This window comes from Fusarium subglutinans (assembly GCF_013396075.1).
Source record: "Fusarium subglutinans strain NRRL 66333 chromosome Unknown NRRL66333_c0000021, whole genome shotgun sequence".
Lineage (NCBI taxonomy): Eukaryota > Fungi > Ascomycota > Sordariomycetes > Hypocreales > Nectriaceae > Fusarium > Fusarium subglutinans.
In genome coordinates, this window is record NW_023502084.1 from 152,091 (window position 1) to 177,127 (window position 25,037).

At 50.6% G+C, this 25,037-nt stretch overlaps 11 protein-coding genes across 11 annotated transcripts; 7 read left to right on the top strand and 4 right to left on the bottom strand.

Annotated features, from left to right (window-relative positions):
• Nucleotides 1-374: 374 nt before the first annotated feature.
• On the top strand, nt 375-758 carry FSUBG_2485 (Dolichol-phosphate mannosyltransferase subunit 3; the record flags this gene model as incomplete). The annotated part of the gene is made up of 3 exons (XM_036680262.1): nt 375-422; nt 471-539; nt 597-758. 3 exons carry the CDS (start codon nt 375-377, stop codon nt 756-758), a joined length of 279 nt encoding a protein of 92 aa, XP_036542003.1.
• A 184-nt stretch (nt 759-942) lies between these two features.
• FSUBG_2486 (uncharacterized protein) lies at nt 943-3,407 on the bottom strand (the record flags this gene model as incomplete). Its single annotated transcript, XM_036680263.1, has 2 exons — nt 943-1,073; nt 1,124-3,407. The coding sequence occupies 2 exons, from the start codon at nt 3,405-3,407 to the stop codon at nt 943-945; spliced, it is 2,415 nt and encodes an 804-aa protein (XP_036542004.1).
• Nucleotides 3,408-4,139: 732 nt separating this feature from the next.
• FSUBG_2487 (oxidoreductase family) lies at nt 4,140-4,817 on the top strand (the record flags this gene model as incomplete). Its single annotated transcript, XM_036680264.1, has 1 exon — nt 4,140-4,817. The coding sequence occupies one exon, from the start codon at nt 4,140-4,142 to the stop codon at nt 4,815-4,817; it is 678 nt and encodes a 225-aa protein (XP_036542005.1).
• A 342-nt stretch (nt 4,818-5,159) lies between these two features.
• On the top strand, nt 5,160-6,452 carry FSUBG_2488 (uncharacterized protein; the record flags this gene model as incomplete). The annotated part of the gene is made up of 1 exon (XM_036680265.1): nt 5,160-6,452. The coding sequence occupies one exon, from the start codon at nt 5,160-5,162 to the stop codon at nt 6,450-6,452; it is 1,293 nt and encodes a 430-aa protein (XP_036542006.1).
• Nucleotides 6,453-6,665: 213 nt separating this feature from the next.
• On the bottom strand, nt 6,666-7,530 carry FSUBG_2489 (xanthine phosphoribosyl transferase; the record flags this gene model as incomplete). Its single annotated transcript, XM_036680266.1, has 3 exons — nt 6,666-6,827; nt 6,877-7,302; nt 7,498-7,530. The coding sequence occupies 3 exons, from the start codon at nt 7,528-7,530 to the stop codon at nt 6,666-6,668; spliced, it is 621 nt and encodes a 206-aa protein (XP_036542007.1).
• Nucleotides 7,531-9,139: 1,609 nt separating this feature from the next.
• FSUBG_2490 (inter-alpha-trypsin inhibitor heavy chain H3) lies at nt 9,140-11,454 on the top strand (the record flags this gene model as incomplete). The annotated part of the gene is made up of 3 exons (XM_036680268.1): nt 9,140-9,145; nt 9,196-9,788; nt 9,837-11,454. The coding sequence occupies 3 exons, from the start codon at nt 9,140-9,142 to the stop codon at nt 11,452-11,454; spliced, it is 2,217 nt and encodes a 738-aa protein (XP_036542008.1).
• Nucleotides 11,455-11,684: 230 nt separating this feature from the next.
• FSUBG_2491 (uncharacterized protein) lies at nt 11,685-15,055 on the bottom strand (the record flags this gene model as incomplete). Its single annotated transcript, XM_036680269.1, has 2 exons — nt 11,685-13,222; nt 13,792-15,055. The coding sequence occupies 2 exons, from the start codon at nt 15,053-15,055 to the stop codon at nt 11,685-11,687; spliced, it is 2,802 nt and encodes a 933-aa protein (XP_036542009.1).
• Nucleotides 15,056-15,644: 589 nt separating this feature from the next.
• FSUBG_2492 (uncharacterized protein) lies at nt 15,645-16,574 on the bottom strand (the record flags this gene model as incomplete). The annotated part of the gene is made up of 1 exon (XM_036680270.1): nt 15,645-16,574. The coding sequence occupies one exon, from the start codon at nt 16,572-16,574 to the stop codon at nt 15,645-15,647; it is 930 nt and encodes a 309-aa protein (XP_036542010.1).
• Nucleotides 16,575-20,364: 3,790 nt separating this feature from the next.
• FSUBG_2493 (ferric-chelate reductase) lies at nt 20,365-22,305 on the top strand (the record flags this gene model as incomplete). Its single annotated transcript, XM_036680271.1, has 2 exons — nt 20,365-20,486; nt 20,604-22,305. 2 exons carry the CDS (start codon nt 20,365-20,367, stop codon nt 22,303-22,305), a joined length of 1,824 nt encoding a protein of 607 aa, XP_036542011.1.
• A 573-nt stretch (nt 22,306-22,878) lies between these two features.
• Nucleotides 22,879-23,469, top strand: FSUBG_2494 (uncharacterized protein; the record flags this gene model as incomplete). Its single annotated transcript, XM_036680272.1, has 1 exon — nt 22,879-23,469. The coding sequence occupies one exon, from the start codon at nt 22,879-22,881 to the stop codon at nt 23,467-23,469; it is 591 nt and encodes a 196-aa protein (XP_036542012.1).
• An 87-nt stretch (nt 23,470-23,556) lies between these two features.
• Nucleotides 23,557-24,947, top strand: FSUBG_2495 (uncharacterized protein; the record flags this gene model as incomplete). Its single annotated transcript, XM_036680273.1, has 2 exons — nt 23,557-23,728; nt 24,268-24,947. The coding sequence occupies 2 exons, from the start codon at nt 23,557-23,559 to the stop codon at nt 24,945-24,947; spliced, it is 852 nt and encodes a 283-aa protein (XP_036542013.1).
• Between the last annotated feature and the right edge of the window lie 90 nt (nt 24,948-25,037).

The window sequence follows — 25,037 nt, forward strand, 5'->3', positions numbered from 1 at the left end:
CTTTACTGGTCTTTACCACGGCGGGTAGGACCAAACTTCAATTAATATAAACAGAATTAATTTCTTCTTTACATCAGTGTGAATAAGAAATGACTAAATTTTCCAATTACTTGAGTATTTCGTAACATTGTAAGAAAGTAACCAGTTGCTATTGCTTCGGTAAGAGTATTAGGCGTCCCTGGAGCCAAGAACTTCCCATGTACGGAGTAGGGTAGGTAGATTGAGTGTGGAAATGCTTACCTAACACAATCTTAGTCATCCAAACAGCTCCAACAACGCGCACCCCTGACACGTCTCCTCAAGCACCACGATACCATCACAGTTCCTCCCCCGCGCCCATTCCAACACCACGCTCCTTAAACAGAACCGCCAAGATGACTCGCGCTCAGCAAACCATTTCCCTCGCCCTCTTGGTTTCTTCCGTATGTTTACCACAGCAATCTTGGTGGAATTGAACTAACGCTGTACAGCTCTACCTTGCGCTCTTCCTTGAGCTCATCCCTCTTCCTCCTCTGATCCAGGAGCAGATCGTCCCTGTGGTACGTTAATACCCTGAACTTTTTGCAATGCCAATTCTCTAATCTACGGTATTATAGCTCCCCTTCTGGGCCCTCGTTTCGTTCGGCGCATACCTCCTCTTCCGTCTCGGCTTCGGCATCCTCACCTTCAACGACGTCCCCAACGCACACAAGGAGCTCACGGCGGAGATTGAGCAGGCCAAGGTTGAGCTCCGACAGCTCGGCGTTACTGTCGACTAAACTGGTGAAAAGCGGACACGCACACGATGATCTAAACGGCAATAGAAGGGTTGGGGGGACATGTGGGTGAGGCTACAAAGCTTTAATTACAATAATCTGGTATCTTGTTCTTGCGACCTGCGCAAAGGAATTCTACACATCATACGCCTGTGCTTTGTGAGGTTTGCCATCTATATGGACTCTATCATGATTGCTCGCCGGCAATAAGTGCTACAATTGTTCGTACAGCTGTTTCTGGTTCTTCGTGTCCGTGTACAAGTTCTTCAAAAAGCTTGGGGATCTTTGCAAGTGAGCCTCGTTCGTCTGTTTGGTGCCCTGTGATCGTCAGTAATTGGTTCCATCGTGGGAGTCATGCGTGTACTCACATTTTCCTGGAGCGCCTACCAAGACAGAAAGTCTGGTTTGCGCTTCTCCAGTCCAGTCAAACTCGGTCTTCCATTCTAGTCGCACCCTTGAGCCCGACTCCTCTGCATCGCCGTATGGAATTGATATATCGAAGTGTTGCTGGCCCAAATAGCGAATGAGGTCTGCTTTCTTGACAGATTCTACCCGTGTCGGCTCATCATCATCCGTGTCCTCACCGCTGTCCCTCCTCCGTCTGTGTTTCTTTGAGCGCATTCGAGCTGCAGCCTCTAATACACCGTCCTTCGAGCCTAGACTTTGGTCCAACTGGCACCAAAAGCCTGCTCTATCGATGGCGACTCGAAGCCACTCACCCATGGCCCACGAGAGGATGCCGATATTGCGTTGCATGGAACGGTTGCAGTCACCTGTGCAGATCTTGCGGATGAAAGGACTGAGCTCAGACTTTGCAGCTGGTTCCAAGGCTGTGACGTCGAGATCGAGAACCGTAAGCTCTGTGGCATTGACTGTCATCTCAATCTTGGCTGTAAAGATCCCTGGTATCTCGCGTGATCGAAGTGTGATGGAATAATGTTGCCTCATGGGCTCTCCGTCCGTCTCTGGTAGAATAGATGTGTTGGATGTCATAGAGAATGGAGTAAAAAGTTCAAGATAGGGCAGCTCCTCTGTCGCTGTCATGGCCACGGGATGATGTGACTTGATGTCAGGCTGCTTCTCCTGAACCGATGGTCGAACTACAGGGGCGGTAGGCTTGCTGAAAGGCAACAGAGCAGCGGGATTCAGCGCCGATTGCAACAATTGCTGTGATGCTGTTTTGCTCTGTCCTGTTCCAGTAGACATCAGGTGACGTTCGATAAGGCTGATGACCTCGTCTTGATTTGTCGGTGCAAGTATGCGGCCAGACTGTTGCATCAATCGAATACGCTCGTTTTCTTTCCGCGCAATTTCGAGGTCTTTCTTCAAGTCCTGTATCTCCTTCTGAACTCTATCGCGCTCCCTCTTCTTCTCTGCATCTGGATCAAAGGCCCGGGGTTGTCTAGCCTCCGGAGCGCTGGTTTGAACAGGTGGCGGCTCTCTGAGCGTCGATCCCGCTTGAGCGAAGCTCTTTCTTGGTTTCTCCAACAGACGCGACGGCGGTTTACCTAGCGGTGAGTTCCGTTGCTGTGAGAACTCGCGGAATCGAACTGGGCTGTTCTGGAAGCTCTTTCGCGGTCCTGTGTCGCGTGGCGGTAGTCGAGTTACTGGCTGTGAAGCTGATGGAGCGGCGTCTTGCGAATTCGGTTGCACTAATGGTGGTATTCTTGGAGGCGGCATTGAGGCTGGTGGGGGGGAGGATGAGAAATCTGGCAAAGGTGGTGGTGGGCTTGGAGAGTCTCGTTCTGGTTCGGGATCAGGCTGGGGTTCGGTCTCGAGTTCTGACCCTGGTTCTTGTTCTGGCTCAGCTTCTGGTTCTCGTTCTACGCTTTGCTCAGGCTCCTCGTCCAATTCTTCTTCCGCTTCTGGCTCTGGCGCTGCAGCAGCTTGAGCTAGGGACGGTGATCTGATTGGAGATGAAGATCGCGCTGGGATCTCGAGATCATACGAGGAAAACGACCGTGCTGGTGACGGAATTCCAGCCGCTGATGGGGATTTCGCCAGTGACGTCTCCTCCGCAGGTGCCAGCTCCTCAGACTGAATGGGAGTGTCCTCCTCAGGCTCCTCCATAGGCTCATCCGAAGGCAATCCAAGCTGAGGCTCTGGCATAGAAGCAGGCGGCGCAGGAGGTGAACTCGCCTCGATCGCAGGCGGCAACTCAGGCTGCGGCATCGAAGCAGAAGGCACATCGACATCCATCCTAATCCCAGCCTGGGGCGATCTTCTCAAAACCTTCCCTCGAAACGGATTAAAGTCATCCTCCTCCGCGCTCGCACCCGCTCTCGTAGATGTCCTCCTCGTGGCAGAAGCCATACCTCCTTCCACACGTCTAATCGATCCTGGCGTCGTATCCTCAGGGCGCGTAGGCGTAGGAGCATCGCTAACAATCCTACTCGTCGCTAAGCGCGCTGCAAGACCCTCAGAAGGACTATCAAAAGTAAATTGGCCGGAAGCTCGAGCACTGGGTAACTTCTGCGGTGATCTCGATCTTCGGCGCTCAAAAGCCTCGGGGTTGTTTCGTGACATGCTTGCTTTGGTCGGTGATGCGTATGATGGCCTTCTTCTCTGTGGTGACGCAGGTTCTTCAGTTGCGCCAGCGTTGAGAGACGTGCGCGGCGAAGTACGCCGTCGCTTTGGCGCAGATTCCTCCATTGGATGTGATATGTGTGCGATTTAAGGGCCCTGATTATAACATTTGGCGATGTTGGGTTGTCTTGTCGATAATTGGTGGTCGCAATGGTTCGTGTTTACTTTGGATGACCCTGTCGCGTCTGCGGAAGTGGGCCTCACCGCTTACCGAAACGGGCAAATTGTTTTCGCGATGCCAAATGTGGATTGAGGTTACACAAGCGTCTTCCAAAGACCTGAGGGCTGCAAATCCACGGAGGTTTTAAGGTCGCGCTTTGACACTGATTTCCAAAGGAGCCTTGACTCTATAGTGATCACTTAGCCAGCAACTGCCCCGAGTGAATCAACAACCCAGCATCTTTAACGAGTACGAGTCACGTGCTTCTTTCATGAGCGCTAGAGATCCTTCAAGCCATTTGTGCAAATTGTATGACTGGGTGTCCGTTGGAAGATTGAGAAGAGATCTATGTATTGATTGCCATCTTCTGAACTTCCAGTGACTTTGAGGTTATCACGAAAGTATGTACTCACATTCAACCCCACCCACCCCAGTTTTCGCTAGCTTCACCCCAGCCGATGACGTCCGAGGCGAAAATGACGGACTTCCGACCCTCAACACCAACTTTCTCGGCTCTCGCTATTTGCATTACCAACCGAACTTCCTCACTTTTCCGCCCGCCACTCTTCCCCCTTCAACACCCAAAAACCCGTCTCGCCATACCCGTATACATATCAATTCAACAGCGCCGATTCACAATGTCAATACCGTCCAGATTACTACCTCGGCTACGACCGTTAATACCCTCACGAAGCATCGTCAGCGCCGCACCAAACCGAAAAGAAGACTGGCCGCAGCGCAGTTCCCTCGGCCCATACTACGAAGTCATTCTCAACAATCCGTCCCACATCCCAATCGACAAACCAGAAGTTCCCCCCAAAACAGCAGATCCCTCAGTGCAATCCGAGTTCCCCACGAAAACCGCTGTGCAAACACCAGAAGAAAAAGCACGCTTGGTCTTTGGCTCACGCCTCTTCGGCTCCGCAGAGAAAGACGAGCGCTTAGCAGCGCGAAAAGCAAAGGCGACATACATAGCCGGCGTGCTCGTACCGCCCAAGCCCGTTGAGCCGGATAATTGCTGCATGAGCGGCTGCGTAAACTGCGTGTATGACCAGTACCGCGATGAACTAGAGGAGTGGCAACTCAAGAACGCAGAGGCACAAGCCGCGCTGAGGAAACACGAGGGGTCTATGGATTCGGACGGTGGAGGGTCAGAGTCGAATTGGGTTGCGCCAGAGGTTGGCAAGGCTAAGATCGCAAAAGACTTTTGGGACGAGGAGCTGTATGCGGATTTGCCAATTGGGATCAGAGAGTTTATGAAGACGGAGAAGATTTTGAAGAAGAGGCATGAGAGTGAGGGCACCCAGGAGAACTAAGTGAAGCGTGAGTTGGAACAGTTATTTGGGTTGAGACAGGATGGAAAAGCTTATACCCTCTTTTTGCATTTTACTTACTGGGGTTTTGGATGATAGAGTTGATGATTAGACTATAGACATGAACATGTGTATTATAAACTTTCAAAATGGCAAAACTTTGGCGTCGTAAACTTTAGACCTGGCAAATAAGACTCCCGCTGGCCCAGATCGATTGCCAGTCCTTTTCAACCTTTCATATATCCTGCCTTGTCCACGATACACATCCACCCCAAGAGCGTTCATCCCGAAGCACCATCAAACCATTTCACTCCGGCGCCGCAAAGCCTAAACAACTTCTTTATCATGGCTGACAAAGTAGACGCTCCTGATAATACCATGCTGCGCGCTCAAAGTCGCCTTCCTAAAGTCGTTACCCTACTTACACCAGCAGACAACACGACCAAGACAGACGAAGGAGACAGCAAATACACTATCAGTACAGAATATGACTGTGACCCCAGAAAGTTCGCTTCATACGACGGCCGCTCCTACTGGTGTCTCTGGGAACCCAGGACTGTAACGGAATACCAGCTCACAAAGCTACCCTCCCACAACAACTCAAACATCCACACAGTCCAAGTCGGGTGCAGAACATATGCCGCTCAGCTTTCTGATAATCCCGAGGCTATCAAGAAAGAAGTGCAAAACCATATATCGGTCGTAAAGAAAATGAATGCCTCATGGAGGGAAGCGACACGTGACTTTTATGAGACACACGAAGATATTCCGACAGAAAGAAGCACAGGATCTGAACGCCGAAACAAGAGAAAATTGAATCGTCGTTCCAAACAACCCGACGTGCCTCATCAACCGTATGTCCCGTATTCCGTGTGTGAGATTATCCGAAAAGATCATGAAGGACAAGATATACCAACAGCAGGATACGTCACCAGCTTCATTCCGCCTCTCCACCCAGCCACCGTCCGCGCTCTTGTCAACACCTTTGTCGATTCCAGTATTCAAGAGTCAGTCAAAAATGACCCGAACTTGTCAAATGTCAGGCTTCAAGTCCAGCTCGGCATGATGGCACCTCCAGACGACCCCCTAAGCACAAGACTTCTTTCCCGCCCCGTGTATCTTGACCAGCTCTTGTGCGAGGCAGAGAAATACCTGGAAATATGGTGTGAGCAGATGGGCATAGCTCTGGCAATCCTACACTGGGAGTGCAGGCTGGACGCAGCTGGCGTCAAGTTCTATCTTGCGCCTGAGAAGAGAGGTCATACGAAGCTGTGGATGACCAGCTTTGGCGACTGCAAGCCTCTGCAACCAGGCCAAGACGAAACAAAGGCGATGGCCAAAGCTATCTATGACAACCCAGTATGGCCGCGATCTCCGCTTAAACGAAACAAAGCCCATGGGAAAGAGTATTGGCTGAAGATGCGTACGTACGAGAGCTTCATCCGAGCGTATACTACCGCGAGCGAAAACATCTTGTCACGGGACTCGCCGGAATCTATCAAGCGCTACCCGATCCGTTTCAACGAAAAGTTGGCTTTCATGAGCTCAGGCTCGAGTCCAATTCTGGACGGGATCCAAGACACACTAGATAAACTGAAAAGGATAAGTCTGAAGTTCTGGGAGAGGAAGGCGACCTGAAATCGGGTATCTGGTGTGCCAAATGTTAGCAGGCGCAAGGTTTCATTGCATTTTAGGGTTAGCGGGCTCTGGCTTGTGTCTGGCACTGTTTTGGTAGCAACTTTGTATAGGTAATATTTCGAACCGATAGTTCAGGAATCTCATTCATCATGTATATGATATCTCGTTTAGATCTGTGCGCCATTTTCCCAACTCCAAATTCTCAGAAAACACTTAGTTGCTCTTGGTCTGCAGGCTGGCGTTCCTGTCATGCTCGTCGATGTCGATGGCCTCCCAGGGGTAGTTGATCCAGACGTCACCGACGGTCTCAGCAGCGGAGTAACGGGTAGTAAGCATATCATCGGGAAGCGTTCCCTTCTTGGGCTTGTCCTTGTTCTAAATTTTTGTTAGTTTGAACATGTAAGTTTGGTACCGTGCTACATACGTGGAGGACAAAGATGCTGAACTCGGTCTTGGGAGCAGGAGCGTCCCCGCCCATACGCTGACGAGCAGTCTCAACATCCTTCTCAAGCTCCTTGACAGCGTACTCGAGGGTTGTTCGGGTATCGTCGACCTCGTCAACGATAAGGATTCGCTTTCCGACGAGGTTCTTCATCTCGCCGAGAGAGGTCAAGTCGAGCCACTGTGTTCGGGTGACCTTTGTGCCGGGGGCTTCGACTTCATCGTTGCCGAGAGACTCGTAGAGGGAGAGGCCGATGGCCTGGATAGGGATGTTGGGAGAGCCGGCCTTCTTGAGGAAAGATCGGAGGATTCGAGCGGGAACGTAACCACCGCCACCGATGGCGATCAGAAGCTGGGGCTGGAAGTCGGCGAGAAGCTTCTCAGCGGACTTTTGGCACATCTTGTGCACCTGGGAAGCACGTCAGCAGCTGACCTTTTGTGTATCTTGTGCCATAGCTAGTGATCAAGAGCTATTTGCTGCAGCTGTCCTGTGCGCAGTAAACAGTGTTCCATCACGCTCATGGTACTGTCGCATAACTATACTTTTCATGATGTGCATCACAGCCCATCATCAAGGCGGGGTGGCGGGGTAAATTCTCCTTACATCGTTGTATGTGACGTAGAGCTTCTCGACCATTTTTGCGGTATTTACACGTCGCAAGGAGCGTAATTTAGTATATAGAAGAATGAAAGGAAAAGGGTTGCAACGGGGACAGGTGAAGAGATATTAATGCCCAAAAGGAAGAAGGAAGGAGGAAAAAAAGAAGGAAAAGAAAAAAAAAGTAGGGCCGAAGCAACCGCGCCTGCAAGAATTTGGGATCTTCAGGCAATTTTTTTGGCATCTCCACATCATCGCTGGATGGATCCACTATAATATTCGGAGTCCGCCGATGCTTAAAAAAGACTTTAATAAATTCCGAGAACCCCAAAATATTCGTAAAATATATATAATGACGATAGCTAGACAGAAGAAGACTAGATCATCTCTACAGGAGAAATTGCGTCGAGGAGAGAAGAGTGTTCAAAGCCTGAGCGAGCTATTGATACTTGGAAGCCAAAGGCGCAAGCTGGTTGGCAATGTGATCCCAAGAATGACTCTAATTACTGTCCACTTTGTCTTTAGATCATGCCTGTATATACTTGAGTAATGTGACAAATGATACTCAAGTGCACTACACTTTGGCTTGACCGAGGATTCACATTATCCTTATGCTGTAGGTATTCGAACCTCCACTCCATAGAACTTGTGGTATAGGGTGTCCACTTGCAAAGAAGAACCGTTGTTGTATCACTCTTCCCAACGACCAGAATTGCAGCCTGGCACTATTATTAGTGGATTTTTATGTGTATGCCTGATATCGCATCCACGAATAGAAGGTCGACTATTTACAGCGACCATGGTTGTGTTCCCATAGGACAGAAATTGTCCTAGACTAACCACTCCCTACGACGAAGCTGTCTTAGTGAACCAACACCTCAGTTGCGCGACAGGACACCATGGCCGCACATCTTTTACTAGCACTAAATGGAAAACGCCTTTTCAGCTCATACTTCTATCCAAGCTTTGACTTTGTGAAAATGAGAGCAATCACCGAACATTTTGTGTGCCAATCATGTCCGCAAGTGTAAATGGCGTTGATGGATATGTTCATCGGAGCTTGCTAACAAACACAGCTTCTATTGCTGACCCTCAGCCTCTTACACGCAATCCCCTTCTACCCCGCAAGATTGGAGATGCCTCGCAGTCCGCCATGTGTCACTACGGCCAACCACAAGCCCCCTTCTCACAAAAATCTTACCTGTTTCGGGCAAGTATCATGTCTGCCTTGGCCCACCAGCTCAGCCCATGAAACACTGTTTCGCCCGCAAAAGCGATCCGACAATCTGGTGCCATATCAAGGCAGACATTTGTCTCTCTCTTTCTTTGTTGGTGCCAATGTTACCTCTCCGTATTCGTGCGGCCCAAACAATCTGCCTGGCGAATCACCTTGGCATCCTAGTGTACTGCCATGTGGTCCGTTCGGTATGACGGGCGAATCGTGACATGGGGCTAGCTTACAGTCGGTCAGACTCACAATCCTGCTGTAAGGCCATAAGATTGGCATTCACTGGGGAACATGTTATTTATTAAAATGCTAACTGTCGCTGTCTAGTCAGCTTACACTTAACCTCTCAACTCTTTCATCTAATCCCTTTGAGACTCTGTGAGATCTCGCATCCGTTTGACACGGTAGTAATAGCCCATCATGGTGGTATGTACCAGAGTCGTCTTTAAAGGATTACTGTAACTGATGATATGCAGAGAGTACCCATCTTTCGCAGTCTCGTCACTGGCTCTAAGAACACCAATGACGAGACGCCCAAAGAAGACCCCGAAAAGGAACAGGTTCAACCCATCGGGACCATCCCAGATAAAGATGCTCTTCTTCGTCTAGAGCCCGTACCAAACAGAAAAGGTCTTTTGGTCAAGATCGAACCCCCAAAGGAGCCATCCGTCAAGATCCCCCATGTCCCTTGCGATATTGTGCTTGTCATTGATGTCTCCGGATCCATGGTCGCGGCGGCGCCTGTGCCTGGAGAAAGCGACGAGAGCAATGGTTTATCCGTTCTTGACCTCACAAAGCATGCTGCTCTTACTATCATCGAGTCGATGAACGAGAATGATCGTCTTGGTATTGTGACTTTTGCTTCCAAGGCCAAAGTTCTTCAGCCTCTTATCCCCATGAACAAAGAGAACAAAGCTCGGTCGCTGAAGAATGTCAAGAGCATGACGCCTCTCGATGCTACCAATCTCTGGCAGGGTTTGCTTGACGGTATCAAGTTGTTCAACACCGGAGAGTCGTCTACTAACGTCCCTGCCATCATGATCCTCACCGACGGCATGCCAAACCACATGTAAGTCCTCCTCCATCCTCTCTCAAGTACACATACTCACCTTTACAGGAACCCTGCAGCAGGTTTCGTCCCCAAAATCCGCGCAATGGGTCCCCTCCCAGCCTCAATACACACCTTCGGATTCGGCTACAGTCTCCGCTCCGGGCTCCTCAAGTCCATCGCAGAGATTGGCGGCGGTAACTACGCCTTCATCCCCGACGCCGGTATGATCGGAACAGTATTCGTCCACGCCGTCGCAAACCTCCAAAGCACATTTGCCACACGCGCCGTTCTCAAACTCTCATACACCAGGTCTTTGGAGTTGTATGAGACGACTGGGCCGTCCGTGGACCAGATCGTCCCAGTGTTTGCGGATGATTCGGAAGATAGCCAGGTTGAACTTACGATAAACCTTGGGAATCTGCAGTTTGGACAGTCCCGTGATATCTTCCTCAGCACTAATGGGCTCAAGGAGCTTGAGTTCCTGAATGAAGAGAATCCAACTCGCGCTCTTGTTGATGCGCATTTGACATACGTCAAGCCTGGGGATTGCCTCAAGAGCCGCAAGGTTCTCGAGTCAATGCTTTCAAAAGACGCTGACTTTATTCCTATGGCGAGTAATCAGCGCAGCATTCTGGAGTACAGCGATCTGCCCGCCTCTGAAATCGCATACCATGAATCGAGATCTCTAATCTGCAACTTCATCTCGACCATGTTTCCTATTGGGGTAGATGGTGAGCACGGTATTACACGGGGTATGAAGAACAAGCGTGAGGAGCTTCGAGGTTGGATCGATACCCTTCCCGCCAAGAACTTTACAGATGTGAAGAACCAATCTCTCATGCAAGACGTATCAGCGGATGAGCCCCAGGGTCAAGTCTCCATGGCGATTGAGAGCAAAGAGTACTTCAACCGATGGGGATGCCATTTCCTCCCATCTCTCCTCAATGCCCATACTCGTCAAGTTTGCAACTCCTTCAAGGACCCCGGGCCTCTTCAATACAGCACCGAGAGTCCTCTGTTCATCTCGTGCCGCGACGCGCTTGATCAAATCTTCGATAATCTCCCAGCCCCCGAACCTTCTCGACACGTGCACTCTAGAGGCGGCCGTTCACATGGTTCGATGACAGGCTTCAGCATGAGTTCCTACCGCAACTCCCGCGGCGTCTGTTTCGCAGGTTCTACAGTCGTCGCACTCGCTTCTGGTCGAACGGTGCAGATCCGCAAACTTCGACGCGGTATGAAGGTTCGCACACCCCGTGGTTCGCGCCGTGTCGCCATGATTCTCAAGACCCCCGTTGAGAGTGAGATCCTGTGTCGCGTAGGCAAGGTTCTAGTCACACCATGGCATCCTGTTTCTTCCGACGGGAAGCGCTGGAACTTTCCCGCCGATGAAGCTGATGGCGTTGTAATGTTCACGGGGTGCATTTACTCGGTTCTCTTGGAGCGCGATGCTAGTTCTTCTGCGCATGCTATTCGTGTTGGAGATATGTGGGGTGTCACTTTGGGACATGGACTGACTACTGGTTCTGATGTTCGTGCTCATACGTTCTTTGGGGATTATAACGCTGTCGGTAAGGGTTTGCTGAGTCTTCCTCGCCGTGCAAACGGAATCGTCATCGGTGGCGGTGTCGAGAGGGATGAGGAAACTGGTCTGGTCACCAGCTTCAGACAACCCAACAAGTAAACGATAATCAGTATTAGTAAAGCATCAATCAAGACAATCATTTTCTCACGATCAAACTGCTAATATGTTCCTCACCATTTGTATTTTTTTGGTCACAATCTATACCCTAGCCCATCTATGACTTTTGATATCAAACGCCTGAACTCCAAACGCTTGAACTCCAATACTCCTGAATCCTAGACCCCTGAACGCCTTAAACTCCCTGAATTCCCTGAACTTCAAGAATCCACTCAAACAGTACAAACTCTCAGCTTCTTTCTCTCAATCCCCCAATCCAAATCCTCTTCGCTCTTTCTCTTCAGTGTCCCCACTGCTCTACATGCAGTGGCCTGAAAATACGCCTGTAGAGAAGGGCCATGAAGAATCGCCTTCTTTGCCAATATCTCCACCCCCTTCGATCTCTTCCTCTGAATCCCACCATCTAGGTCTTCTTCACTCTTCCTTTTCAAGGTCTTCTTTACTTTAGGTGCAACGATCTGAGATTCCTTCACTGGTGAAGGAATATGGAGAAACTCCTGCTCTGCCGGCTTCTCCGTCCTAGTAAAGCTATACCTATCCCATTGAGCCTCGAGAGGGTCGCCGAAGAGATTTCCAGGCATAACCTCCTTAGATATAGGTTGAGTTTGCCATGGGGGACTGGCCTTCGGGGACTCTCCTCTGTATGGAAGAGCTGTTGGACTCTTGGGCGCGTCCTTAGGGTTCATGTAACTCTCCTTCGGAGGCATGACCCGACGAACCACTCCCTTGCGCGGAAGAGTCTTCGGGCTCATAGGCGGTTCAACAATGGTGGTGCATTTATGCCAATCGATATCCTTCCATCCCATATCCGGTTCCTTACCATAAGGAATGACCCACGGGGGTATTTCTGGTCCTGAACTCGACGAAAGCGAAGTAGGCTCAGCTTCAATCTGAGCCATCCGTCGAGCCTTATCCTCAAGCACCTCCGCCCATTCTCCTGGATATGGCAGCACCTTGATCTCCTCCCGAACCTCGGGGTCCCGTGCAGAGGTCGTTTCGGAAAACCCTGGATTGGCACCATGTGGCGCAGGCGCAGTCCACAGCGCATCGTCCTTAATACGTGGTTCTGGACGAGGTGGTGCCTGGTGCTCAGAGTAATAGGGATGCCATCGCAGAATATCATCCTGCTGTTCGACATTGTCGATCCAAGCAAATGGAAGACCACTAAAGTGCGGAAATCCTTTCGGTAGCGTAGGACGTTCCTGGAAGCAATCTCGCCAGGGATGGACGCGCAGGAGGGAAGACGGGCAGACTTCCATACAGCCTACGTTCGCTAGAATCTCCCACGCTTCCATCAGTCCCACGAAGTGGTGATGCGCTTCACACCACATCTCATAAAGATCGCCATGCTCAAGGAACAGTTCTGCCTCTTCCTCGGGACAGCTGGTCTGGTTGCTCAGAATATACTCGACAAGCTTCTCGGCGTCCTGCTCAAGCTCATACATCAACGCGCCGGCCTCAAAGAACTGATACCGAATATCCTCCTCGTACGCGAAGACATCCGTGGTCATCTCGAGGGCCTCCCAGTCTTCGATGGGTTCCATTTGGTGAAGTATACCGGATTCGTACATGTAACGAGGATGAATGGTTATGTGATAGGCCTGCCTACCACGACATATATCCTTAGGGCCCTTTGCGTTGCAGAAGAAGATCTGCCCGGGTGAGCAGCAGTCGCCATGGTAATGACATGTTCCGTCGCGAAAGGGCCGGCGGTGCTCGCAGGTCCCAGGGGGTTCGAGTGGATGGTAGACTGTTTTGCCGGTAGTAGTGTTAATGATGGCTGGACGACGGGTCTCGCAACGCGTGATATGGACGACCTGTATATAGCACATGGTGTTGAAGCGTTTCTTTTAATCACAATGAGTAACGTATTGTAGAGACAGTGGGTAAAGTGTTGTGTAGCTTCGAGAGTTTGAAGCTGGTCAAGTGAGAAAACGGTATGCGAAGTGCTTTTAATGATTGGTAGCGAGGTCTGTGGGTGAAATGATAGATCATGTTCTGCAAGTGTATGAATGTTCAGGTGGTGAAGACAAAGCAATGGTTGGTGTTGCAGGCGTCAAAGAAGTTGTTCATCGAAGAAAGGGCCTGTCTCTCAGGCCAGTGAACACTTGTCTGTAACAACGCCTGAATGAGGCTTGTTCGCTTGTTCAGTCACTCACTCACAATGGCCATTTCTGATTCAAGTCATTTGTCTCTTTGATCAACATCGCTGATTGACATACTACCGCCTCGGAATAACCACCAACGGATCCTGTCCCTTCCTCAGGGCCGTCATGAGCAATTGCATCCTCCCATCAACGCGTCTATCCAAAATCTCACAAGCCTTTTCCGGCGCCAGTCCCTTCTGTTCACACATTTCCTCCACCTTTCTCACAACCTTCTGTCTCACACCAACATAGTTGCTCGCGTACTTGCGTTCCTGCAACGTCCCCATTCGCCATCTCGTGCTGTACTTTTCCTCGAGTGATTGAATCGATGGATTTCCGTTACTGCCGTGCTTCCACTCTTGCCATACTAACGCGACGGACTTGGGCATGCGGTGGTATTTGAACTTGCGCCCGGGTGGACCGCTGGCGTAGCGGTATGCGACGGAGCGGGGGGCGGAGTATCTTGTCTTTGTGGTTTCGCGATCTTCGTCTGAGAGGGATGGCGATGGTGTTGCTGGTGCATTTGGGATATCCTCCATCTCATCGTCGCTATCGTCCTCCACCACATCCTGCTCTTCATCCTCCTCTTCGTCATCTTCGTCAACTTCCAGATCAGGAGTGAAGTCAAGGTCCTTGTCTTCTCCATTGCTCAAGTCAGCGCCTGCATACGGAGAATTCCTCGTGTTGATGGCAGTCCACGATGAAGTGTCACGAAGTCGAACACTCCGCAAAGTTGCTCTTGTTTGGCGTTTGACCTCGCGATGCGGCCTTAAAGGAGGATTCTTGCGCTTTGGTGCTCGTCGTCCAGTGCTTCGTACAGGAGGTGCTTCCAGGTCTGGCGTCGATGGCGACTCATCAAAGCTGACGTGTCGAACGACTGCTAGCGCTGCTTCGTGAGGTTCGTCTTCATCATCAAAGACCATAGGCTCAGTAGCTGGCTGCTCCACGCTCTGTTGAACTGGCATGTAATTCCCCGTTACAAGCCCTCGGACCTCGTCAAGATGCTCTCCCCCAAATGACTTTGCAATCTCAAGTTCAGCACCTCCGCCAGTTGCAAACTTCCCTTCCTTGACATCCCTCATGAACCCAACAAATCCATCCATGAGAACAACATGCATCTGCAGTCTCATCTCCATCTCCCCCATCCTCCTCATCATCTCCTCATTCTGCCTCGTCAAGTCTTCCGTTCTTTGTCTCTCAGCCTCCAACTCCGCCGTGTAATGCTCCTGCATATTCACAACAATCCTCGCAAAACTCATCGGAACTTTCTCCACCTCCCGATCAGTTCCCTCTTCCCTGGCCAGCGGAGCCACTGATTCCAGGGATTTGCGCCGGATCGGTAGTATCGCTTGACAAGGCTCCGAAGCTGACCTCCGGAGTGGACCCTCGGAGACGGAGCGGCTCGTGGCCGGCGTTTCACTCGGCGAGATGAGCATCATGGGCTGTTTCTTGCAGATCGGCTGTGCCATTGTAAATCGGCAGTTAGAATTGGAGTATTCAGAAATTGGGCGGTCAATCGAGAGGCCCGGTCATTATATCATCACCGAGCTTGCGAACAACGCTCGGTCCAAGCTATTGAACACCCGGAGAACAAAGAACAACGGGTCACGGACCTCACGAGGTTGGACATGACATGTTTGCCTAAAAGTCAATCATTCTTGTCTTTAAACAATACTAACTATGCTTATGGTATAAATAGTAATAATAAGTGCCGAAAATATCTGTTAAATAGTAACGCGCAGGTAAATAAAATAAAATAGAGAATAAATAACTTCCCTCACCAGAATAGAAGCTTCATGCGACATCTCTTCATCTAGATCATACTTTCTTGCATTCCTTCTTTCTTTCTTTCGCTCCAAATGCTATCAAATCATTATCTTCTTGTATCATGCAGGTGTTCTTTCTGTAAAATTAACTCGATGTAAAAGCCAACGGGTATATAACGCCAACGATGCGATGCGATGCGATGCGATATGGGGGGTGTTGTAGTGTTTCTTTGTTCGTGGATGAGGTAGTTGGGTGTGTTCAGATGTAGGCCGTAGGTTGAGCATCGACCTTTCTGCGACGCCAGAATTTCCATGCCTTGCGTCGCCGCACACACTTTCCTCCCGCCTTCTCAACATGATCATCCTCAAGCTCAAGTCTATACCTTCTCACGCTGCCTGAATCATCATCGAACGAGACATGTTTATTCTCGCACGACACAAAACAATCAGGCACGAGATGTCGCAGCACCCAGCCCTTGACACCGCGCGTCGCAGCGTCGATGGCGGCGTATTCAAGACGGCGGGTGCGGTCGCTGGTCCAGTAGTGTGTTGTCTGAGGCGGTGGTGAGGGGATGGGCGTGGGTTGCACGCGGCGGTCGGGAACAGTGTCGGCGAGTTGAATGGGATCTGGCGATGGGAAGTGGAAGAATGCGGCGGATTGTTTGGGGGGAGAAGTAGCTGTTGCGGTGCGTACGAGGTGGAGGGATTGGTTGGATGTGCGTGTTGGTTGAACGGGATGAGTCTTTGCTGCTCGACGGAGCGAAGGGCGACGATCTCTGAAACGAGATCTCACTCCTGAGCCGTTGCTACTACCACTGCCACTACCGCTACCGTCCTTGGAAGAACCATTTGACGAGCGGCGGCCAACAAGAAGGTGAGCGTTGTTGATAGTAGACCCGCCGTGGGAGGTGTTAGAGGTAGAGGTTCGTCGGGGCGTGTTTGACTCATAGCCTGAATCCTGTCGCTGCATCTTTGCCGTGCCAGGTCGACGCTCTCTCACCCAGTCCTTGCTACTCGGAGCCTCACGCTGCTGACGCTGAAGCTCATGTTGAAGGTGCTCGAGGTGTTGAAGACTGGCTGTATCGTGGGTAACCGGTGGTCGAGGGGGAGACATAGGCTCAAACAACTCCGTGTCTGCAAAGCTATGGTATGTTGTGCCTGAAGCTCGCGACTCAGACCTTTCCTCCATGACGGGCGAACATCCGACGATGCCAAGCTGACCAGTCGAAGTATAAGGCAAGGTGAATTGAAGGTGAGATTAATTTGTGGCGAGTCGTTCCAGTAAGAGAAGGTAAATGGGTGTAGGTATGATGAGGTAGAGGGTATTCACAACAGCACCCGTTTGCTAATAATCCCCCAAAAAGCGACAGACACAAATCTCCGACCCAGTCCAGCCAAGGTCCAAGTCACCAACAACAAAAAACGAAGGACAAAGTAATGAATATATAAGAAAGGAGTAAAGGGGGATAAGCTTTCCACTTCTATTCCGCGGTGAAGCGAAGCGAAGGCGAAAAAAACCTGGTTGTGGGAGAAACAAACAAGAGACCAAAAGTTGCGGTCTGCCCTTCTCTTGTTATTTAACTTAACCCAAGTTGAACCAAAGGCACCCTAGTTGAGAAAAAGTTCAGGGCCCTAGCAGGGGCTCTAAGCGGGATGCTGGGGACCAGGGGTGTTGGATTGGCCTCTGGGCGGTGAAAGGACATGCACGACGGTGGTGGTGTCATGTACCTAAGGATTAGCGTTGATGAAATAGGACGAGTTGGTGTTTTGATGGTGGATATTGGTTTGTAATGTGTATTGAGGAATGTCGGGAGTAAAAGCCGGTAGGTTGGAGTGAAGTTGAGGTTGTTTATGAGTAACAATAAGCTTAAGCTGAAGAGTGAGAGTAGAGTAGCAAGACAATATGAGTGTCTGTCTGTCTACTTGACTGTCAATCTGCTATGCCTTGTTCTATCACACGTCGTCAATCCCAAGTCGAATGATATTGACGATCTCAAGCGGTGCGTTGTTGTTTTAGTCCTTCGGTCCTGTTTTTTTCTTCTCTTCAAGCCCATCCAGTTAGTCCAAACCGTCAACCGCTTACCACGAGAAAAACATCACCTTACCCAAACTTTAGCCAGGCCAGTGGAGCTTGTTTGTTACTCAATTGGTGGAGTTGCGGTATGACCCACGACGGCTTTGCGCGTTGACGATCGGCTGCGGGACCGGAAGAGAAGAGAAAGTTATGGGGCTTTGCAGGAGGTGGTGGACCGAGAGAAAGCGAAAAATGCAGAGTGCAGAGTGCAGAGTGCAGAGTGCAGAGAGAATGGGAAGATATTGTAATTATAGCAAGTATGGAATGTGAAGCAGGGAATCATATGACGTGGACGGCTTGTAGGACCAGTGTTGGATATTCATCTTCACATGCTCTTGACGAGAGTGAGTGAAAATGAGAGACAGACATGGGCTTGTATCACTGTATCCCCCGACACAAACGAGAGTCCGAGTGTCTGGGGGTGGCCCGGCATGATGCCCGTCTCTAGTGTCTCTGTCTCTCTCGTCTACCTTAGTATCTAGGCTCTGTGTTCTCATCAGCTCAGGAACAGCTCAAGTCGGTGGGTTACGGAACAAACATACCGAAGGGAATAAGCAGTCTATCGATCTCGCCTGCAGGGACCGACATTTCTGCTTCTACAGGACTGTACACCTCCATCCAGTCACTCTTTTTGACACCAACGAGTTAGAAGGGGTCTAGCAGGGTTGGTCCCACGTCACGCAGGCGAGCGACAGGGGTTAATTGGGACTTGGCTTTTGGGCGGCCCGCTCTCACGTTGCTGCGCCTTTTTTCTGTCTGTCTGGCTGTCTGTCGGTCCGTCCGCTGGCGTTTACACTTCTCGACGCCGTGCTCTGTAGGATTGCACAAGTCTTGAAGACTTGCCACAGTAGCTGAACAATGTACTCACAAAGACGACTCAGTGATGCCCATGATCACAGTCTCAGGATTATTACCAGTATGCTTCATGGTATCCACGTGTCAAGCATCAAGTGGGAACACAAATACATGTACCGATGCATCTGTACATAACCCATCCATGTCTGCATATGTCGACCCGTCAATAACTGAACCTGATATGCAAATCATCCAAGGTCTCGTTTTTTTTTTTCGTCCGTTCTTTTTCGCACTGATCACCCAGCTTTTGATCCAGAAGTCACAGACCAGTTTCACAGAGCGCCTAAAATCACTCACCCACTTCACTCACTCAATCGCGGGGGTGATCCCAGCGTCTGAAACACAGACCTCTTGTTTTTTTTGTACGTCGGGTCTTCCCGTGGCTGTTTGACGCCGTCGCTGAAAATGGGAGAGGAATCGTGAATGGGGTAAAGGCCTTGGCAAGCGCTTGGGACTTGTTGGTAGGATCCCCAGAAATAGAAGAAGATCCAATGCATGACAACTCACTTTGGACCTGTGCCTGCGCCTGTGCCTGAACCATCGAGAACCTATCATCAGTGTATTTCGTAGCATGTGAAAGATAAGATGCGATGAGCAGCCGAGGGGTTTCATCAAGATCAGATTTCTGTGCATCTGATGCAATAAAACGACAACACCCTCTTTTTGCATGACCATTCCTCGTCGTGGTAGAGTGATCTCGTGTTGCACATGATAACCTTGTTTGGGGGTTCTTGGGGTGCCACGCCCAGGAACGAAAAAAAGAGACTGCCTGACAGCCACCTACGAGCTGTGCCTCTACCAAGCTGCAAGTTAATCTCCAACCACCAACAAATCACTGCATGTTCCAAAACCCTTTCTTTTTATAAACGCCTATCTCTTCCTCATGCCCATTAAAGAGACACTGGCTGAGACAGATGACGCGCCCGACATCGGAACCAATAGAGTCGTATCGATTGCGAAAATTGAACTTCACATGTCTTTTTAGAATGTGACGCTGTTTATGCAGCTTGACGATCGGTGGCTTGGTCATGTGCACGAGTGAAGCCGCTTACGGATGGGTGATCGGCAGAGAGTGCTGAGAATGGCAGTGGGTGATTGGGAATGAGGAAGAATGTTGATACGGGCTGAGACATTGGACGCCTTGCAGGTGATGAGTTGGACGTTTGAGCTGGCGACGTCGGTCAATGCGCTTGCACTTGGGAGTTGCGTCATGACATTCGGTGAGGGTCTTGGATACAATGAGCATGGGTTAGAGATCACGAATTCGTTGGTCTCGGCTTTCTGGGCATCTTGGCCTTGAGCATGAAGGAGAGCCCCCAGTCATGGCGGCGGTATCGTGGGAATTAGGGACAATGAGGGGTCCTCGTGACTGGCCTCTCTCGGCTTGGTCAACGTATTCCCTTGCATAAATAGTTACTGCCCAGTAAGATGCAGAAAGGTCAAGACTTCCAATTAATGGAAATTGCCTTGACCGCATCGATGTTGTTCAGCATGCTTCTCAGGGGACGTATCCCGAGCGACAGAAAGATTCAGGTACAGTTGTATGAGCTTAGAAGATTCTCTCATGAGTTTATTCTTGCATCTATTTCATGGTTCAAAGTATTGTTGCGTCCCGACGAGAACTGCGCAATGGTCCCGAGTAAGTTAGATACTCTATGTACCCTGCTAGACGCCGTATACGAGCTATCCAATCGCCGACAAGATATTATTCGGAGAGCTTCACTCCTCACTTTACCTCGTAAACACGTCTCTCAAACCACGGTGGTATAGGGTAATGCTCCCAAAATAGCATCATCCCAAAGCTGAGATTAAGTTCAGCCGTCTCAATGCAGAAGATCATTCTACCAATTGAACACAGCTCAAATGCTGTAGTCGCTCATTGTCAATGTCCTTCGAGACTCTTCGTGGCTGAGTCCATTTGAGCAAGATTCCCTCCCCTCCACCAATTACGACCCGGCCCATCCGGAGATTTCGCATCACGTAATCTACTTTACCCTGTTGATCAAGCTAGCTTTCAATCCAACCTCCTCCTCTTCTCCATGTAATCGTTATGGATTTGTTAAGAAGACACGGCGGTCATGGACACGGCCACGAAGAAGAGGAGCATGGCCATGGTCATGGGCATCAGAGCGAGGATTCGGTGAGGCAGCACTTTCTCGCGTGCCTTTTCTGGTATGTCTTGGCGATGGTGTTGATAATTGGTTCTGTCTCACGGTTAATATCTATTTTTATCGCTAAACAACGGTATGTCAACCCAAAGAACTTGGGAATAAGGCTGAGACATTACAGGATAAAAAGAAGAGATGCTGGGGCGAGTTCAGATACGTCAATCTCGACGGTAGAGAAATTGGTTGATGCGCCAAAGGCTCTTGTATCAAGAGTATTTCGACTCCCAGTTCGGTCGGCGACTTTGCCAGTTCGCAAGACAATTGTCGTTGTCGCGTACACGGCGTTCGTGGCGGGTCTTGTAACGTACAAGTCCATTCACCACGATACCAATTTCCACGAGCGCATTGCGTTTCGCGCCGCTTGGATAACTGCGACCCAGACTTCATTACCCTTCCTCCTAGCTGTGCGCGTCAACCCAATTGGTCTCTTACTGGGAACTTCGTACGAGAGACTCAATTGGTACCACAGATGGGCATCAAGGATCTTCTTCGCAAGCGCAACCATCCACGGCGGCTTCTTCGCATGGGAATGGCTAGCTGCTAGCTTCTTCTGGACCGAGATCAAGACCGTCAAGATGGTACTACCAGGAATCGGAGCGTGGTTCATCCTAGCTTGGACGGTTGCGTCAACGTTGCCCTTCTTCCGACGTATGAAGTACGAACTCTTCGTGGTACAGCATATCATATCAGTCGTACTACTTCTCGTCTTTTTGGTCCTTCACGTTCCAGACCATCACCTCTTTAGCATCTGGTGCGCCGTTGGCGTATTTGCATACGATGTAGTGACACGCTCGGCGAATCCGATCTGGCGGAACCTGAGGCTTCGGGTTTCGGCGAATGCATCTGTACGATACGCATACGACGCCAGCATCCAAGCAGTCGACGACGAATTAACCACCATGACTATCCGAAACGTTGGCTTCAAGTGGAAGCCCGGACAGCATGTTTTGATCTGGTTGCCGACTTTCCGATGGGAGACACCACATCCTTTCACGATCGCCAATATTCCGGATTCTGAAGGGAAGAGTCAGGATGTTCAGCTTACGATCAAGACGAAAACTGGATTGACGAGGGACCTTAATGATTGGGCGCGAAGGACGGGAATGAGGGGTGATAACGGGAGCATGAGGGTTATGCTTGCAGGGCCTTTTGGCGCGGTGCCGAATTGGAAGCAGTTTGAGAATGTTGTTCTTATCGCTGCATCAACGGGAGGATCGTTCACTACGCCTGTTCTCGAGGATCTGCTTTTGACGCAATCGCCGGGATGTGTTCGCAAGATCAACGCGTTGTACATTGTTCGCCGGAAGGCGCATGCGGAGCCCTATCTTCAGCGCATATCACGTGTGCTGTCGAGGGCGAAGGAGATGGGCATCTCTGTGAATGTTCAAGTCGCCGCAACGAGGGGCGGCACCGTTTCTGATGCCATTCTTCGTGACAATGCGAACGCGAGTCGTGAAAGATTGATCGACGAGCCCACGAGAGGACCGAGTGTTGAACTGGAACGCTTCTCAATAGACTCCAGTGCCTCTTCGGAGAGTGGCTCGAGTGGTAGGGAGGAGCAGCTGCTGAAGGAGGAGATGGACATGGACTTCGACGGTGCGCACGCTTCGGCCATTGAACACACAGAGGGTCGACCCGAGATCGCGACGTTCATCAGAACGGCAGTTGGAAGTGTTCCTGGTAATGTTGCTGTCGCTGTGTGTGGTGGCGATGCGATCGAGAAGGTCGTGAAGACGAGTGTTGCGTCGATGGAAAGGGAAAGGAGCAGGAATGGGGTAGGTGTAGGGGACATATACTTGCACGTTGAGCGATCTGATATTTAAGCGCAGGTACCTTAGTAATGTTAATTTGTGCCAAAGAATGACTCCAAAGTAAGAGGAAGCTCCTGAAGAAAGCCCAAGACCTCCCTTCTATGTGATAATAAGCCTTGGATAAGTTTAACATGTCTCGTTAAGCCTTTAGACCGCGTTGTTTGACATCCTGACTTAGAACCAGAAGTTTCTCTCTCCCTGCGAGGCTTACTTCAGTGGAAGGCTCATCACCCAGTACCTGAAAGTTAGCCATCATCAGTTCCAGAGCTTCAGAGTTCTATCCTCAGGCCCCAGGTCTTCACGGCTGAACTCTGAACAAACTACTGGTAGCCGCGCGAACTGTGAGGGCATGGTAGCTGCCACTATTCTAGCAGTGGCAGAACGGCAAGATGAATCATTTCCTCCCCTGAGCAATATCTCATCACCACCACAAGACGGAATGATCTCAAACTTTTACTTTTCCACCACCACACAAACATCTCCTTGGAGTTTATTCTTCACAAACCATCACAATATACAACCCTCATTGCCACAAGAATACACTACACCCAGTACAAACATCCTTTGCTGTAGCAGCTCCTCATCATGCCTACTCAGCACAACTACCTCGAGGAGGATGACGACTTCTCGGAGTTCTACAACAACCCTCTCTACAAACGCCTCTCTGAGGTGACCCCCCATGAGCGAAAGTATGCTTGCCCACCTCCTCCCCTTCCTAACCCTCGTCGGGACAATGGCCCTAGAGTTGTCGCCCGAAAGCACTCTCCTCGCCCGCACTCTTCTCACCAGCCCTCCCCTCGCCAGCCCTCCCCTCGCCAACCCTCCCCTCGCCAGCCCTCCCCTCATCCCCTCTCCGCACGTGCGAGGGATGCCGCTGCTGTAAAGGCTTCCATCCGAAGACACTCCATCGTAAAGCCTCGACAGGCCCCAAACAAGGAGGATGCCCCCGAGCCAGAGGGTGCCCATGCGCCAGCCTTCAACCCGCTCGCCGACCGCAACTTCCAGCAAAACGTCGCCCGTGTCCTCGGCCCCGAGCACGTTAATAAGTACGAAAGCTGCGCCGACATGGCGGAGAAGGCCAAAGAGGAGCTCGAGGACAAGCCTGAGGGAGCTCACCGACTCGGACGTCCCTGGACCAAGGAGGAGTTTGACAAGGCTGCGAGATTGACGGAGTAGGGAGCTGACTCAATGACTGTCAAGGCGCTCATTGGGTTTCCCGATGACCCGATCACAGACGAGGTCGAGAAGGAGTTTTAGGAGATTATGAGCGACGAGGAGATGATTTTGGAGGCAGACGAAGGTCTCGAGGAGGGCGAGATACTGGAAGATGACGAGATTCTGGAGGAATACGACATCATGGATTGGAAGAAGCCAAACTCACGGAAACTGGCGATCAGGGAACGAGGCGACGGAGATCATAATGCGGATCTGGCAGGTGAACGGCAGGCTTAGCAGCGTGTAGGAACGCTCGGCCAGGAGTACTTTAGCGATTACGATAGCTCAAGCCAGACAATCGATCTCGTGGTTGACCCCAATTGCTCGCATCAACAGAAGTGAAGGTTCCATCGACTAATCTAGCTCAAGCTTTGGACAGTAGAGTTTCGACTGAACAGTGAATGACACGCAAAGGTTTGAGCTACTTGGCGAAGCAAATTACAGCCCGTTCTTGATGCGCTGAATGGAAGTTCGGGGGAGTCAATAGCCGTGAGTTGCGTATCGATTGGTAGTATCATCACAGCCAAACTATCGCTTCGATAGCATTAGTACCCTCGAGTCCCCCCTGAAGAAGACACGAAGTGAAATCAGCCGTTGATCAGAATGGAATATGCAGTCCTCTGGTTCCACTGCATCACTCTGAATCCCCCCACCGCGATAGTTATTCATGGTCGGTTCGATCACCGGAATAGGCGATATAAGGATGCTTTAGACGTCGTAACAATTTGCTGGTCCATCAACACAAGAATCACACTACAGCAAGGACACTCTATTATCACAACAACACATTCACAACTACGAACTCGAGCAACATGTCTAACCAACGATCCCCGGACGAGGAGGCGCGTATGATTGCCAAAATCTACTCGACCGCTTTCTACAAGAAAGTCAGCGATCTCGCGCGCAATACCGGCGGTACTGTCTATGATCCTAGCATGGCTCCTCCTCCATCCCCACTCCTCAAAGAATTCTGTCCCATACCCCCAAGCTCTCAAGCTCCACGACCAGACACACCCGACCCAAAGCAAACCTACATAGACAACTCACTCATCCCAGGTAAGACCATCGTCAACGACAACTGGGAAGAAAACCTCAAGCGCATCTTCGGCGAGACATACAGTGGAAAGGACTGGAAAGACCTAGGAGACATGACGTACAAATGCTGGATGCACCTCCGCAAGGAGAGAAACCGAAATCGAAGGAGCGAAAGGTGGAACATGGACGAGATCGAGCGCTACGGGAGACTCTCTGTCTGGGGCGTTCATGACGATGTGATTGCAGCGCTCATTGGGTGGCCGGTTGGTGTGGTATGGACTCCTGAGGAGCAGGCTCACTTCGAAGCGGCTCTTATGGATGAGTGGAAGTATATCCATGTGACACCGCAGGAGGCCCAGGAAAATGTTGTGGAACGTGAGAAAGAGCTCTCCCCGGAACAGTGAGTGAGTCACACATGCGTTGTATGAGGATTGAGAAAGGGACTAGATGATGATAGTGGCCTATGGCTTAATGCAGTTGGAGAGGAAGACAGA